Here is a 16714-nt window from a genome sequence, read left to right on the forward strand (position 1 = left end):
TTCATGTCATGCAGACGTGTGGTTCACCCCCTCATCTTTCGTAAACTCACACCAGGTGTACTCATTTAAGTTGAGTTAATCTCTGTCAATTTTCTATATGAGTTTAATCTTCATTGCGCTAGTTTTTATAATAATCTTGAAATTTATTTGATTTAAGATTACACCAATTCCAACTAAGGGGGTGTTTGGGACTGCTCCACAAACTCCACCATAGAGCAGCTCCACAAAAAACTGGAGTTTGTGGAGTATCCCTTTAGGTACTCTCACAACTCCACCCTTTTTTCTCGAACTCAGTGCGTGGAGCTGAAACCGTTTGGCTAAAAAACGTGGAGCAGAGCAGTCCGAAACACCCTCTAAATTTATGTGATCGCGTAATTTGTGTCCATACCAAAAATCATGCACCGGTTAATTAAAAAGTGATCTCGTAATGATCTGGATTAGATTGTGCTAGTTTTGTTGTGAATTTGATCATGTGTTGATGTGTGAAAAAGTGATATCTGGTTGAATTGTAAGTGTGATCACGTACCGGAAAAGAAAACTCGCCTCGCCGGTGGAAAAAAAATCTGGAAATAAAAAACAAACTGAAAATCATGAAACAAAAATCGAAAATGAAAAAGAATTGGAAACCATGTGCAGCCACGATCGAAAAACAGTTTTGTTGGGAAAAAAATGGAGAACCAAAGAAACTGGAACCAGTAACTGGAAACAGAAAACTAATCAGAAAATGGTGGAGAAAAAAATTCACATCTTTAATATTAAATACTACATATGTGCCCTTGCGTTGCACGGAGGTCACGTATTTATCTCCACGGATGTAGATGGCTTGCAGTTTAGACGAAGATAATAAGAAATCTACAACTCAATTACATTAAAAATATGAAGTCCATATCATTATATATCTAAATAGTTGTGATTAGTAACATTGCACACCAGCTGTGGTCCGACGAGCTACCGCTGGTGGTACTTGGTGGGTAGCTAGCGAGTTGGGTTGGCGCGTCAGCAACCTCCCCGATGCGAGTGGCAATGGCGGGCGAGATCCCTTCGCTTAGCTGCCGAGCGGGGGCTTTGATTTTGGCGGCAGCATGGTGATGGTGGTGCACGCGGCCTCGGGAGTGACCAGCCGGAGTCGTTCTCAAATTAGTATTTTTGTTTTTCTTTTTTCGTTCACATACCAGGCCCATGAAATTTTCCCACCTACAGCGACCTACGTGGCTTAAGGCTTTTAGAATTTAGACGAACAAATTTAATTAGGTAGACAATGTAAATTTGGTTCAATAGACCCATTTCATGATCTTTATGACATGTGTTGTGTAAGGCCTTGTTTAGTTCCTAAAAAATTTTGCAAACGTTTTTAGATTTCCCGTCACATCGAATCTTACGACACATGCATAAAGCATTAAATATAGATAAAAAAAATAACTAATTATATACTTTGTCTGTAATTTGCGAGACGAATCTTTTGAGCCTAGTTAGTCCAATAATGTCCGTTTTATTAAAAATTTTGGAACTAAACAAGGCCTAAGATAAGCAAATGGAACCTTAGTTTATAGAAACCTAACAATATAAAGCCTATTTCATGATCTTTATGGCATACATCGTGTATATTTTGTTTATAGAAACCTAACAAAATTATATTTTATTTTTTTAACTTATACATATGACACTTTTTATCTTTATAGTTATTTATCACTGAAACCATATTTTTATTTCTGTTTCTTACTCCTCACATCCTTCTCCTTTTTTCCACTGCAAGGGTTTTTTTTTAATGGGCGCTTCTTTTAACCTAGATCTTGTTTAGATCCAAAAACTTTTTGGATTTTGATACTGTAATATTTTTGTTTGTATTTAGCAATTAGGACAGTCTTAATGGGGTTTGATCATAGTTTAATGGACATTAAATATGCTAATGTGGCACCATATTAATAAATATAGAGGTAATAAGAGTTTTATGGAAGTAGACAGAGTTTCATAGCTCTTCTACATTGTTTCCAAAATATGTATTGAGTTGGAAACTATGTCATGAAACCCCCATTGAGGATGGCCTTATTGTCCAACCATGGACTAACCAGACTCAAAAGATTTGCCTCGCAAAATATAGACAAATTATACAATTAGTTATCTTTTATCTATATTTAATGTTCTATACATGTGCCACAAGATTCGATGTGATAAGGAATCTTAAAAAGTTTTTGGAACTTGAGGTGAACTAAACAAGGCCCTAGAGGTATTAATAGAAGTCAAGTACTCAATCCATCCTAAATTATCAAGACGTTTGACTTTTTTGGCACCAAGTTTGACCACTTGACTTATTCAAAAATTTGTGCAAAATATCACTCTTTTGTCGTGACTTGGTTTATTAATAAAAGTTCTTCAAAAATAATTTAAATTTGAATATATTTGTATAAATTTTTTGAGTAAGACGAGTGGTCAAACTTGAGATAAAAAGTTAAATGTCTTCTAAGTTGAGATGGAGGAAGTAGTAAACAGAGTATGTAGGGATTATGGAAACAGAGTCACTTACATAGGAAGGAAGTCATGCATGACGACACAAAGAGCCGAGCGAGGCGAATTCCTGTGCTACAATGTCCTAGAGATGTTTTATTTATTATTAGGGGTATAGATTATTATTATAGGTACTATATAGATATAGATATAGATATAGATATAGATATAGATATAGATATAGATATAGATATAGATATATTTCATAGATATAGATATAGATATAGATATAGATATAGATATAGATATAGATATAGATAACTTCTTTCATATTATTATTGTAGGTATTTAGATATATATTGAGTCATACTAGTATATTGACAGACAATGTAAATTTAGTTTAATAGACCCATTTCATGATCTTTATGACATGTGTTTGAAAGGTCCTAATATGGCTAGAGGGGGGGTGAATAGCCTATTTATAAATTCTACAAACTCACTAGAGCAAGAGGTTAGTAAATAACAAAGCGAAGCTTTTTGCTCTAGCTCTAATAGGGTGTTTGCAAGCCACCTATCCAACAATTCTAGTTGATATAATCACTAGGCACACAAGAGCTATGTCACTACTTACACTAGAAAGCTACCTAAAGTTTCTATACAAGTAAGTAAGCTACTCTAGTTTGCGGGAATGTAAAAGAGTGGATGAGATAATTATACCACCGAGTAGGGGATGAACCAATCACCAATATAAACAACCAAGCACCGGGAGAATGCCAATCAAACACAATTGAGACACCGATTTTTCTCCCGAGGTTCACGTGCTTGCCGGCACGCTACGTCCCCGTTGTGTCGACCAACACTTGGTGGTTCGGTGGCTAAGAGGTGTAGCACGAATCTCGTCCTCACTAGGACACCACAAGAACCTACCCACAAGTGAGGTAGCTCAATGACACGAGCAATCCACTAATGTTGCCTTTGGCTCTCCGCCGAGGTAGGCACAAACCTCTCACAATCACCGGGAGATGGCCACGAACAATCACCAACTCGTGCCAATCCTCCTCCGCTACTCCAAGCCGTCTAGGTGGCGGCAACCACCAAGAGTAACAAGAAAACCGCAGCCAAATCGATCCCCAAGTGCCACTAGATGCAATCACTCAAGCAAATGCACTTGGAATCACTCCCAATCTCACAAAGATGTTTAATCTATGAAGGAGATGAGTGGGAGGAGTTTGCTTAGGCTCACAAGGATGTCAAGTATGTTAGAATGCCAAGAGTATAAGCCCCAAGCCGGCCAAACACGTATATATAGCCCCTCAAACAAATAGAGCCGTTGGCTCTTTCACTGGGCAAAACTCGGGGTCACCGGACGCTCTTAAAGGGGCACCGGACGCTCAACACCAGCGTCCGGTGCTCCAACGTCAGCCGCGTGTCAGAGCCTAACGGTAACCTGCAGAGCACCGGACGCTGAGCAAGTTAGCACCGGACGCGTCCGATGCACACCGGACTCATGCGCAGAGAGTTTCGCAAATTCGCAGGTTCACCGGACGCACCCTCAGCGTCCGGTGCTCACCGGACCCATGCGCAGAGAGGGTCGCAAAACGCCCGCACATCGGACGCGCACCACCGGACGCTCAAGCCAGCGTCCGGTGCCTATCGTCCGGTGCCTTACCCTAGCTGGGCCAGGCACTGTCTGCACACCGGACGCTCAGACACAGCGTCCGGTGCCTCTAAGCCAGCGTCCGGTGAGTGTTTTCTCAGCGAGAAACACTCCCGCGACTTCACTAAATTTCCCTCCGGCGCAATAGAAAATATGCACTTCATTTTCTCGAAAAGCGCCGAATCCCGCCTCGCAAGCTCGGCGGGAGGGAGAGAGGAACCCATCCTCTCTCAACCATTCAAACTTCAACTCCCTTCTCAAAGTGTGCCAACACCACAACGTGTGTACCAACAAATGCACGTGTGTTAGCATTTTCACAACCATTTTCTTCGAAGGAGTTAAGTTAGCTCACTAGGTTCTAAATGCATGCACAAGAACAATAACACCTAGTGGCACTTGATAACCGCTTAGCCAAAGAATTCCCCTCTTTATAGTACGGCTATCTATCCTAAATGTGATCACACCCTCTATGGTGTCTTGATCACCAAAACCAAAACCAAAACCCTAAGCAATACCTTTGCCTTGATCTCCATAGGGTTTTGTTTTTCTCTTTCTTCTTTTCCAAGTTGAGCACTTGATCATCTTGTGGTCATCACCATCATCACCATGATCATCACTTGCTCTATCACTTGGCATGTACCAACCTCATTTAGTCTACACACACTTAGCATAGAGGTTAGTACTAGGGTTTCATCAATTATCCAAAACCAAACTAGGGCTTTCAGTGTTGTGTAGAAAAGTTTGTTCGCTTGTCAAGTCATGGTTGAAAGTACTATTTTTTCGGTTTATTGTGAGAGAAAAATATTGTTGGCCAGCAGAAAAAAGGTACGGCTTACATTAGGCCTTGTTTAGTTGCTAAAAAAATTTGCAAAATTTTTCAGATTTTCCGTCACATCGAATCTTACGACACATGCATGGAGCATTAAATATAGATAAAAAATAACTAATTACATAGTTTGCCTGTAATTTGTGAGATGAATCTTTTGAGTCTAGTTAGTCTATGATTTGATAATATTTATTAAATACAGATAAAAGTGCTATAGTGTCTATTTTACTAAAAATTTTGAAATTAAACAAGGCCTAAGACAAAGCAAATGGAGCCTTAGTTTATAGAAACCTAACAATGTAAGCCTATTTCATGATCTTTATGATATATACCGTGTAGATTTTGTTTATAGAAACCTAATAAAAGTATTTTTTTTTATTTTTTTAACTTATACATGTATGACACTTTTTATCTTTATAGTTATTTATCACTGAAACCGTATTTGTGTTTCTGTTTCTTACTCACATCCTTCTCCTTTTTTCCACTCGGAGGGGCTTTTTTTATTCGGCGCTTCTTCCAACTTAGGATCTTGTTTAGATCCAATTTTTTTTTAGAAATTGACACTGTAACACTTTTGTTTGCATTTAGCAATTAGGATAGTCTTAATAGGATTTTATTATAGTTTAGTGAATATTAAATATGCTAATGTGACACCATATTAATGAACAGAGAGGTAATAAGAGTTTTATGAAAATAGAGAGAGTTTCATAGGGATAAAACTTTTCTACATTGTTTCCAAAATATGTATGAGTTGGAAACTGTGTCATGAAACCCTCATTGAGGATGGCCTTATTGTCTAACCATAGACTAACTAGGTTCAAAAGATTTGTCTCGCAAATTATAAACAAATTGTGTAATTAGTTAGTTTTTATCTATATTTAATGCTCCATACATGTGCCACAAGATTCGATGTGATAGAGAATCTTAAAAAGTTTTTGAAACTTGAGGTGAACTAAACAAGGCTCTAGAGGTTTTAACAGAAGTCAAATACTCAATCCATCCCAAATTATCAATACGTTTGACTTTTTTACACCAAGTTTGACCACTTGTCTTATTAAAAAAAATATGCAAAATATCACTTCTTTTGTCGTGACTTGGTTTATTAATAAAAGTTCTTCAAAAATGACTTAAATTTGAATATGTTTGCATAAATTTTTTTGAGTAAGACGAGTGGTCAAACTTGAGGTAAAAAAGTCAAATGTCTTATAATTTGAGATAGAGGAAGTAGTAAACAAAGTTAGAGCCTATTTGCTTGTCTGAAAAAGTCATGGATGAAAGTATTGTTTGCTGTTTTTTTTAGAGAAAATACTACTGATTAGCAGAAAAATATAGCTTATAAGACAAACGAATAGATTCTAGTCATGTAAAGATAGAGTCACTTGAGCATCTCCAACAACTTGGTAAAATTCACTTGTCAAATCTTGAGTTATAGCAAGTTGCTAATTTGTTTAGCAAAAGAAAAAAAGATGTGTCTCCAATAAGTTGTTATTCTCACTTGGTAAAAATAGAGGATGACAGATGGGATCCGCTCACTTGGTAAAAGAATATGTGTCTCCAACAAGTTGCGCTCGGGATAGCAACTTGGGATAGCAACTTGACAAATCTCGGCAGTAGAAACCTCTGGATAGCAACTTGGAAAATTTAGCAAGTTGAGATACGGAGTTTTTGATGGAGGATTTTTATGCTTTTAGCAAATTTGGTAGGATAGCATGTTGAAATACCAAGTTGTTGAAGATGCTCTACATAGGAAGCAAGTCAGCACGACAGACACAAAGAGCCGAGGCATGCGATTTCCTATGCTACAATGGATTATTATTATTATAGGTATATAGATATAGATATAAATATATTTCATAGATATAGATATAGATATAGATATAGATATAGATGACTTCTTTCATATTATTATTGTAGGTATTTAGATATAGATTGTGTCATATCAGTATATTGATAGAATGATAGGTCATTTAATTTAATCGTTACTCGGGTTGTTGGTTGGAACTTGGAAACAGCAAACAGGAGTGGATCCGGGACGCAATCTACGGGGTTGCGAGTTGGGAGCCAAAAGGGCAGCGACGGTTCGGATCGAATGCCACGGCCCGGGCCCACGGAGGGAGGAGTTGATTTATACCGTCTCGTCTGCCTGGCGCTGGCTGCCTTGCCGAACCCTACCACCAAGCAAATCATCAGCGAGGCAGCCATGTCGAACACCAAGAGTCCCCATCTCCATCCGCCGCCGCCGGCAGCTGGCTTGTTCCAAGACGACGAGCCGCTGGACCGCCCGACCGCACCGCCGCAGGGCCCGGCAGCCAACGGCGGGCGCGGGCTGGTCCTCAGCACGCAGTGCGAGTTCCCGGCCGTCGGGAGGTTCACCTCCCGGGACAGATTCGCGGTGCTCGTGCACGCCAAGGCGCCGTCCGACGTGTCCCGCGCGCCGCTCGACCTCGTCACCGTGCTCGACGTCAGCGACAGCATGAAGGGCGAGAAGCTGGCGCTGCTGAAGCAGGCGATGTGCTTCGTCATCGACCAGCTCGGCCCCGCCGATCGCCTCTCCGTCGTCACCTTCTCTAACGACGCCAGCCGCCTGACCCGCCTCGCCCGCATGTCGGACGCCGGGAAGGCCTCGGCGAAGATCGCCGTGGAGTCGCTTGCCGTCCAGGGGTTCACCAACATCAAGCAGGGCATCCATGTGGCAGCCGAGGTGCTCGCCGGCCGCCGGGAGAAGAACGTCGTCGCCGGCATGATCCTTCTCTCGGACGGGCACGACAACTGCGGCGGCACAAGCGTCAGGCCCGACGGCACCAAGAGCTACGTCAACCTCGTGCCGCCCTCGCTCACGGTCGCCGCCGGCAGCAGCCGGCCCGCCGCGCCGATCCACACGTTCGGCTTCGGCACCAGCCACGACGCTGGCGCGATGCACGCCGTCGCGGAGGCCACGGGCGGCACCTTCTCGTTCGTCGGGGACGAGGCGGCGATCCAGGACTCGTTCGCGCGCTGCGTCGGCGGGCTCCTCTCGGTGGCCGTGCAGGAGGCGCGCGTCGCCGTGACGTGCCTGCACCGTGGCGTCCATGTCCAGCAAGTCAAGTCCGGCGCCTACGTCAGCCACGTGGGCGCCGACGGCCACGCCGCCACCATCGACGTCGGCGAGCTCTACGACGGCGAGGAGAGGCGGTTCCTGGTGCTCGTGCACGTGCCGAGAGCCCGGTCGACGGAGGAGGTGACCCGCCTCATCAAGGCGAGCTGCACGTACCGAGAGGCCGCGACGGGGCAGGCGGCGCGCAAGGTCGCGGCGCCCGCCGCCGTGGTGCAGAGGCCGCTGGAGCTAGCGACGCTGCCTGCCCCGTCCTTGGACGTGGAGCGGGAGCGCGTCCGCCTCGCGGCGGCGGAGGACATCGCGGCGGCGCGGACGGCCGCGGACGGCGGGCAGAACGCCGGCGCCGCGCGGATCCTCGAGTCCCGGCTCAAGGCCGTGGAGCAGTCGGCGCCGGGGGCCGCCGGCAACGACCCGACGTGCGAGGCGATCAAGGAGGAGCTGCGCGACCTCAGCGCCCGCGTGGGCGACCGGGCGGAGTACCAGCAGACGGGGCGCGCGTGCCTGCTCGCCGGCATGAGCTCGCACGCGCAGCAGCGCGCGTCGGGGATGGACGTCGTGCCGCAGTCGACGTCGGCGAGCAAGGGTGGTGGTAGCGCGTACCTGACTCCCAAGATGGAGGAGATGGTGGAGATGTCGCGTGAGAGCAGCAGGAAGCGTGGCGGCGGCGGCCAGCACCAGCAGCAGACAGTCGGCACGTCGGGGCAGGTCAAACAGGCCAAGATAGAAGTCATAGAAGAAGAAGGTACGATTTCGTTCGATTCTGATGGAGCCAGGAGGCGCCAAGGTCGACTACCTCTGTATGATGAGTAGGCCCGCATTTGATATGTTATGTCCTGAATTGATTTGGCACTACTACTGATACTGTTGCTAGCTATAAACTTGGCATGTCATGTTATCTTCTTATAATTATTAGTATCAATCAAGAGAAGGGAGGTTGGTCATGCATGGACTCTGTTGTGCTCGTGCTCGTGTTGTTCAAGGTAATGCAGTTTTTTCTTGTCAAACACTAACAGTTTACGCGCTCAGACAAGATATGCCTTAATTTGCGGTTGCGTTTGGTAAATGGAATATTAATCTTGAGATAGATATGACAAAGAATGGCTATGATCGTAGAGAGACTTAAAAACTGATGGCATTATATTTGTTTGTCGGGCAATGCTACGGTGCACTTTTTACTTGCAAAGAGGTAATATTTCAAATAAATCTGAACCTTTGATTTTTTGAGTTTCTGAATTAATTTATTGATTAATTAAGCTAGGAAAATAAAAAAAAAAAAAACTTGTTGAATCCCCTCTCAACACGTTGTCCTTTCTTTCTCTATGCGACCAGAGGCTTGTCATCTTCCATGTCCGTGGAGTCGTGGTCCTTTCTTTTATGTATGCGAGAGAAAAGTTGGAGGCGGAGACGTGTGTTTTAAATCTGAACATGCACAAATATTTATTCTAATAAAATAATAGATGAAGTAAGTGGATATTTGCTGTCTTTAAAATTAAATTTGTATCCAAATATAAATTTAAATTCAAACTGTTCGGTTCATATTCACATATAGTACGTGTGACGCTTCCAGTGAAATATAAATAAATTAATATATTTGAGCTTGCAGAGTATTTGAGCTTATAGGCTTTGCATTCATGTATTTGCAAAAAAGTCTTAAAAACACCTATCCAATAGTTTGGCATTTGGACTTTGCAATTTTATTAACTTGGCAAAAAAAGAGGAAGGATTGGCATATATACCAAGCTTGTTCACACTTGGCATTGGAAAACTGGCGCGAAGTCCGTGCGCGGCTACAGGTTAAGGTCGCGCGAGTTTGGCGACATTCCGCCGCCAGACTTTCCTGCGAACTGCCCATTGGTCTTCCATCATCGCCAGGTACTCCATCGATGCCCTCCCAATTATTTGTGTTTTTGCCTATCGGTCTTCCATCAACGCCAGGTACTCCATCGATGTCTCGGATCGTTTTTGCCGGCAAAGACTCCAGCCGCCAAACTCCGAGCGGCTATGCACAAACGTCGCGACCTCAGCGCCTCGATAGAAATAAATTTTCCGCGAACATTCACCCGGCACGCGGAGAGGAAAAAAGCTCGACAAAAAAATTGTGTGGGTCCACAATTTTCTTTTTTGCCAAGTGATTAATGCCAAACCATTGGAGATTGCCTCTTTTTACCTTTGCCATATTTTTTGAGACTTGGCAAACTCCCTCATTTACCAAAACCAATTATGCAAAACGGTTGGGGATGCTCACGGGTGTATCAATCAAACCTTAAAGAAAGATTTTCTATACCTCAAACTTCTCTTATTTATCATAATTTACAAAATAAAAATTAAATAAATATATATTTTATCTAGGAAACGTATTTAGTGAAAACCACAAACTTCATAAAAACTTGTGCAAACCACGACAAAAAAGTAAATTATGATGATACACCAAAAAAATTCTTGTCCAAACTCGAATTCATTTGTGAGATATAAAAATAACATTTTTCTAACAAATCCCGTGGACAGCTTTTTGGCTTGAAATTTATTATTTTTATATCTCACAAACAAATTTGAGTTTAGACAAGATATTTTACAATGTTGTGTATCATCATATCATATACATGTGTGATTTTTTTGGTAAATTTAGACGACTTTTTTTGTCGTAGTTTGCACAGGTTTTCATAAAGGTTGTGGTTTCCACCAGATATGTTCCCTTTCATCTGCACAGTATTACCTTCTTGTAGGTAATATGTGATCATTACCGTTCGATCAAAATAAATAAATGGTTCACAATTACTTGGGAGTATCGTAGCAAAGCTCTTGTTTGTCATATTGATCAGTCGGCAATTATCTGATCCTAAGGTCGAACCTGTGAACGGAATTTGGTTTGCATTGTAATTTCGTAACTCGTAAGCCCATGCCATCACTCAACTCGTTTGTTAGCTCACCCAGTCTGATCAACAGAAGCTACGCTCGTTCCTCAGAACAGTAACGGATGATCCGATCCGCATGCATGTGGAGTCAGCTGTTGGATGAAGCTAAGGCCCTGTTTAGTTTTCTACCCAAAATTTTTTCATCCATCCCATCGAATCTTTGGACACATGCATGGAACATTAAATGTAGATAAAAAAATAAACTAATTACACAGTTTAGTTAAGAATCGCGAGACGAATCTTTTAAGCCTAGTTACTCCATGATTAGCCTTAAGTGCTACAGTAACCCATATATGCTAATGACAGATTAATTATGCTTAATAAATTTGTCTTGCAGTTTCCTGACGAGCTATGTAATTTGTTTTTTTATTAGTTTCTAAAAACCTCTCCCGACATCCTTCCGACACATCCGATGTGACACCCAAAAAATTTTCGTTCCCAATCTAAACAGGCCCTAACAAAAACACGCTAAGTCAGCTGTTGGATGAAGCTAATCCTTGAACCATGCTGATAGAGTAATGCTTGATATAATAGGTCGATATGATCATAACATGTCACAGGAGACAGTAATTGTTCTCAATATGCAAACATAAATAGGCCATTGTTCTTGATAAGGTAGCACGTGCACCAAAAAGTTGATAAGTAGCACGGGCACAAAAAAAAACTGAATGCAAACCCAAAAGGCTTGTTCAACAACGTGTCAATGTTAGCTAATTATTTGTAAGTAGTTCATGAATGAGCTATATAAACCACGTTAATTGATGGATTTATAAACTTTGCCAAGCATGTTTTGTGCTTGCAATCGGTATCTCGGCACGTGCCACCACTATTTTTTCAGAAGATTATTTGATTTCGCACCATACATTTTAAGATGTTAGCTTCATGTAGATGATACAAGAAAAATATAAACACACATAATTTTTTTCTCAGACTGCATATCGGCATCTCAGTCTCCAATGACCTAGGTACATACAAATCTACAATGAATCATCCTCTTGACGAGTGAATAGTCAACAACATACAAAGAGATGAATCAAAAGCAAAAGAAAAATTGTGAACCCATCTAAACGACCAAAAGCCAGTGAAAAGGCAATCAAAGTCATTTGAAATGAGCAAACTTGGTCCCTAAAGACATGGGTAACGACTCGATGCAACCGAGAAGAAGCAAAACTTGGTTCCTAAAGGCATAGGTGGATGCTCGACTTGACACAACCAAGCGAGACAATTAGTTGTCAATAAGACGTAGAAATAAATCAACACCACTAGCAGAAGACCAAAAGCATCTCAAAAACCTCTAGAAACAGTACTAGTCCCTCTAGAAAAGGCAGAGGCTCAAGATAACTAGCAAAAGCAGCCTCAAAAGCCAAAATCATTCTCAAATGCAACTCTGAAAGGTCCTAATATGGCTAGAGGGGGTGAATAGCCTATTTAAAAAAATCTACAAACTCACTAGAGCAAGAGGTTAGTAAATAACAAAGCGAAGCTTTTTATTCTAGCTCTAATGGGGTGTTTGGAAGCCACCTATTCAACAATTCTAGTTGATATGATCACTAGGCACACAAAAGCTATGTCACTACAAGCTACACTAGTGAGCTATACTCAAAAGGCAAAGTAAGTAACTAAACTAATTACACTACTTTGGGTAAATAAAGGATAGCATGAGATATTTATACCGCCGTGTAGAGGGGATGAACCAATCACAATAATATAAAGTCCAATCACTGGGAGAAATCCAATGAACAATCACAATCGAGACACACAATTTTCTCCCGAGGTTCACGTGCTTGCCGGCACGCTACGTCCCCATTGTGTCGACCAATACTTGGTGATTCGGCGGCTAAGAGGTGTAGCATGAACCTTGTCCTCACTAAGACACCGCAAGAACCAACCCACAAGTGAGGTAACTCAATGACACGAGCAATCCACTAGAGTTACCTTTCGGCTCTCCGCCGGGAAGGTACAAGACCCCTCACAATCACTGGGAGATGGTCACGAACAATCACCAACCGTCTAGGTGGTGGCAATCACCAAGAGTAACAAGAAAACCGCCACTAGAACGATCCCCAAGTGCCACTAGATGCAAGCACTCAAGCAAATGCACTTGGAATCACTCTCAATCTCACAAAGATGTTTAATCTATGAAGGAGATGAGTGGGAGGTGTTTGCTTAGGCTCACAAGGATGTCAAGTATGCTAGAATGCCAAGAGAGTGAGCCCCAAGCCGGCCATAACTATTTATAAGTCCCTCAAACAAATAGAGTCGTTGGCTCCTTCACTGGGCAAAAGTCGGGGCCACCAGACGCATAACCAGTGACCACCGGACGCTCAACTGTGCGTCTGGTGCTTGGAATAGAGCCACGTGTCAACTTTTTGAACCAGGCGCGTTGATCTCTAACGGTCAAAACTGAATCACCGGACGCGCTCAAGTTAGCACCAGACGCGTCCGGTGCCTACCGATCTCGTACGCAGAGAGGTCTGCAAACACACGGGGTCACCAGACCCACACCACCGGACGCGCTCCTAAGCGTCCGGTCCCTTATCCAGAGAGCACTGCAAACGCTCAGGAGCGTCTGGTGCTCTCAGTCAGAGACATTCGTAGAAGACAGGCAGCACCAGACGCATGAACAAGAGTTACCCTGTGTCCGGTGCTCAGCGTCCGGTGCTTAATCCTAATGGAGCCAAGCACGACAGCACACCGGACGCACAGGCTTAGCGTCCGGTGCCTCTGCGGCCAACGTCCGGTGAGTGTTTCTCCCGCGACTTCTCCAAACTTCCCACCGGTGTAATAGAAAATATGCATTTTATTTTTTCAAAAAGCTCCGAATCCCGTCTCGCAAGCTCGGTGGAAGGGAGAGAGGAACCCAAACCCCTCTCTACCCTTCAACCTCCACTTCCTTCTCAAAGTATGCTAACACCACCAAGTGTACACCATAATGTGTAAGTGTGTTAGCATTTTCACAATCATTTTCTTCGAAGAAGGTAAGTTAACTCACTAGGTTCTAAATGCATGCACATGAACAATGACACATAGTGGCACTTGATAACCGCTTAGCCAAAGAATTCCCCTCTTTATAGTACGACTATCTATCCTAAATGTGATCACACCCTCTATGGTGTCTTGATCACCAAAACCAAAACTCTAAGCAATACCTTTGCCTTGATCTCCATAGGGTTTTGTTTTTCTTTTTCTTCTTTTCCAAGTTGAGCACTTGATCATCTTGTGGTCATCACCGTTATCACCATGACCATCTCTTGCTCCATCACTTGGCATGTACCAACATCATTAAGTCTACACACACTTAGTATAGAGGTTAGTACTAGGATTTCATCAATTATCCAAAACCAAACTAGGGCTTTTGAACTCCCCCCGAACAAGTGCACTCCCCCACATGAATGCACACTCTCTGCATATGACAACTCTATGTGTAACCATTATCCCCTTTCTTGGCACATGGATACATCAAGCTAAACAAAACTTCAAGTCTCCCTCAAAATATTCTTTGAAAGGCGCTAGGATGTAGACGAGAGAGATATAGGAGTAGGTCATCAAGAATGAGAAGATACTCAAAGTGATACTACCACTTGAGTATAACAATAAATCCATATGCTAGCAAATGCTCAAAACGATCACATGGCACAAACCATGACTAGCAAAGCATTTTGAGCAAAATTTAGGCTTCAAAAAAGGTTCACCACTAAAATAGAACCAAGAATGTATAGAGCAAGACTAACAACAAGTGTTAAACATGATCAAACAAGGTGATGTAGCCTTATACAAAGATCACTGCAAACACCCACATATTAATCCAAGCCTTTTTTTATTCTTAATTCAACTTCTTACAACCAAGTGTTTACTTCTCTTTGGCAAACACATGAAGCAAGTAAGTGATCATATTGGATATAACGCAAAGCAACAAATTCTTAACAATTCTTGGATTTTTTTAGATTTGTCATTAGAACTTGTTAGATCATAAGTTCACCAGATCTTCATCAATTTCATGCACAAGTTGTTTCTTTGCGACAAAAAAGAACTTATGTTCTCCTGAGGGTTAATCATGGGCTAAACATTTGCAATGACATTTGGATAAGCTCTAGCACACCTAGCATAAGCATGCCAACATAAGTGCTCAAACAAGCCGACAGAGGCCAACCCCATGCATGACTCTCACCAAAATTAACCACCTCATTGATTATTCTAGATAGAATAATGCTGAAATAACTTTCTACCTTCAAATCTCATCACCCTTGTACAACATACTACCAAATCTAGTGATAGTAGATTAGGCTAGTTGTCGGTGGTTGATTCTATAGACGACACTATATTAACTTAGGTACTTCCAAAAAATACCATGACCATTTTATAAATACTAGAACTCATGTGGAGTAAAATGCATCATGGGTCCTTTTGTTGGCTTCAAACTTCATCCACAGCTCAGGACCCTTGAGAAAGGTTCCCCCATCTCACATGTAGAAAACATATTGAAAATTCATTTAGCACAGGATAAGAGAGACTTGGCGTGTGGCTCAACTCTTATGTGAGTGTAAGGTGCAAGAAAATAAACATAATATTCATGCCTGGTATGTCTTTCTTGGACATAGTTATGATTAAGTATAACATACTACTATAAGTATCTAGGGCCCATGTAGTGGATACTCATACTCCCTCCGTCTTGTAGTATAATGTATTATAGCATTCAAAATTTCTCTTCAAATATAGTGTATTTTGGAGGACAAAACTCAGTTTTGCATTAAATATTTTTTATTTATCAACCAATTATCATTAATCATGTAAAATGAGGGTACATGTGTCTTTTATATCCTCTCTTAACTTATCTTAAAATTCCTAGAATGCAATATATTATAGGACAGAGAGAGTATATAACATGGAGGTAGCACAAAACAATAGAAAAGACAAGAATCTTTTAAGGCAAAAAACACATTTGGATCAAAACTTTATTACACTAGCTTGAAGTTTTTGTTAAGATGTCGACCCGGTTTTTAATTGATTAAAGTCATATCCTTAGTAGCCCCATCACGAGAATAAAAAAGTTCTCACCAAATGTCTGATGCTATTTCATCGCAAAGTCGAAGAACACATACCCAACATAGGATCGTTGGCTCTTAGATTATTTTGTATCAATGTGTTTTGTAATTTCCGATATTGTCATATCTTAGACCTAGAGATGACAAAACAAATCATGAAAAATTAATCAGCTCATTGATTATTTTTGACAGAATAACGTCGAAATAACTTTCTACCTTCAAATCTCATCACCCTTATACAACATACTACCAAATCTACCGATAGCAAATTAGGCTAGTTGTTGGTGGTTGATTTCATATATGATACTATATTAATTTAGGTACTTCCAAAAATACCATGTTGGCTCCAAACTTCATCCACAACCCTCGAGAAAGGTTTCTCAAGTAGAAATCACATTGGAAATTTCATTTAGCATAAGATGAGAGAAACTTGGTGTGTGGCTCAAGCATAAGATTCATGCTTAGTATGACTTTCTTGGACATAGGTATGATTAAGTATAACATATTGCTATAGGTACCTAGGGCCCATGTATCGAATACTCATATATATCACGGAGGTAGCATAAAAAAGAAAAAAAACAAGGACTTTTTTAATGCAAAAAACATATTCGGAACAAAACTTTATTACAATCGCTTGAAGATTTTGTTAAGACGTTGGCCCTATTTGCAATTGATTAAAATTGAATTCTGAGTAGCCCCATAACGAAAATTGAAAAAAAAAAATCTCGTCAATGCCAGATG

At 41.7% G+C, this 16714-nt stretch overlaps 1 protein-coding gene across 1 annotated transcript; it reads left to right on the forward strand.

Moving 5' to 3' along the window:
• LOC8084996 lies at nt 7041-8829 on the forward strand. Its single transcript, XM_002443908.2, has one exon. It carries the CDS (start codon nt 7126-7128, stop codon nt 8827-8829), a length of 1704 nt encoding a protein of 567 aa, XP_002443953.1. The 5' UTR covers nt 7041-7125.

Source organism: Sorghum bicolor, chromosome 7 (assembly GCF_000003195.3).
Source record: "Sorghum bicolor cultivar BTx623 chromosome 7, Sorghum_bicolor_NCBIv3, whole genome shotgun sequence".
Classification (NCBI taxonomy): Eukaryota; Viridiplantae; Streptophyta; class Magnoliopsida; order Poales; family Poaceae; genus Sorghum; species Sorghum bicolor.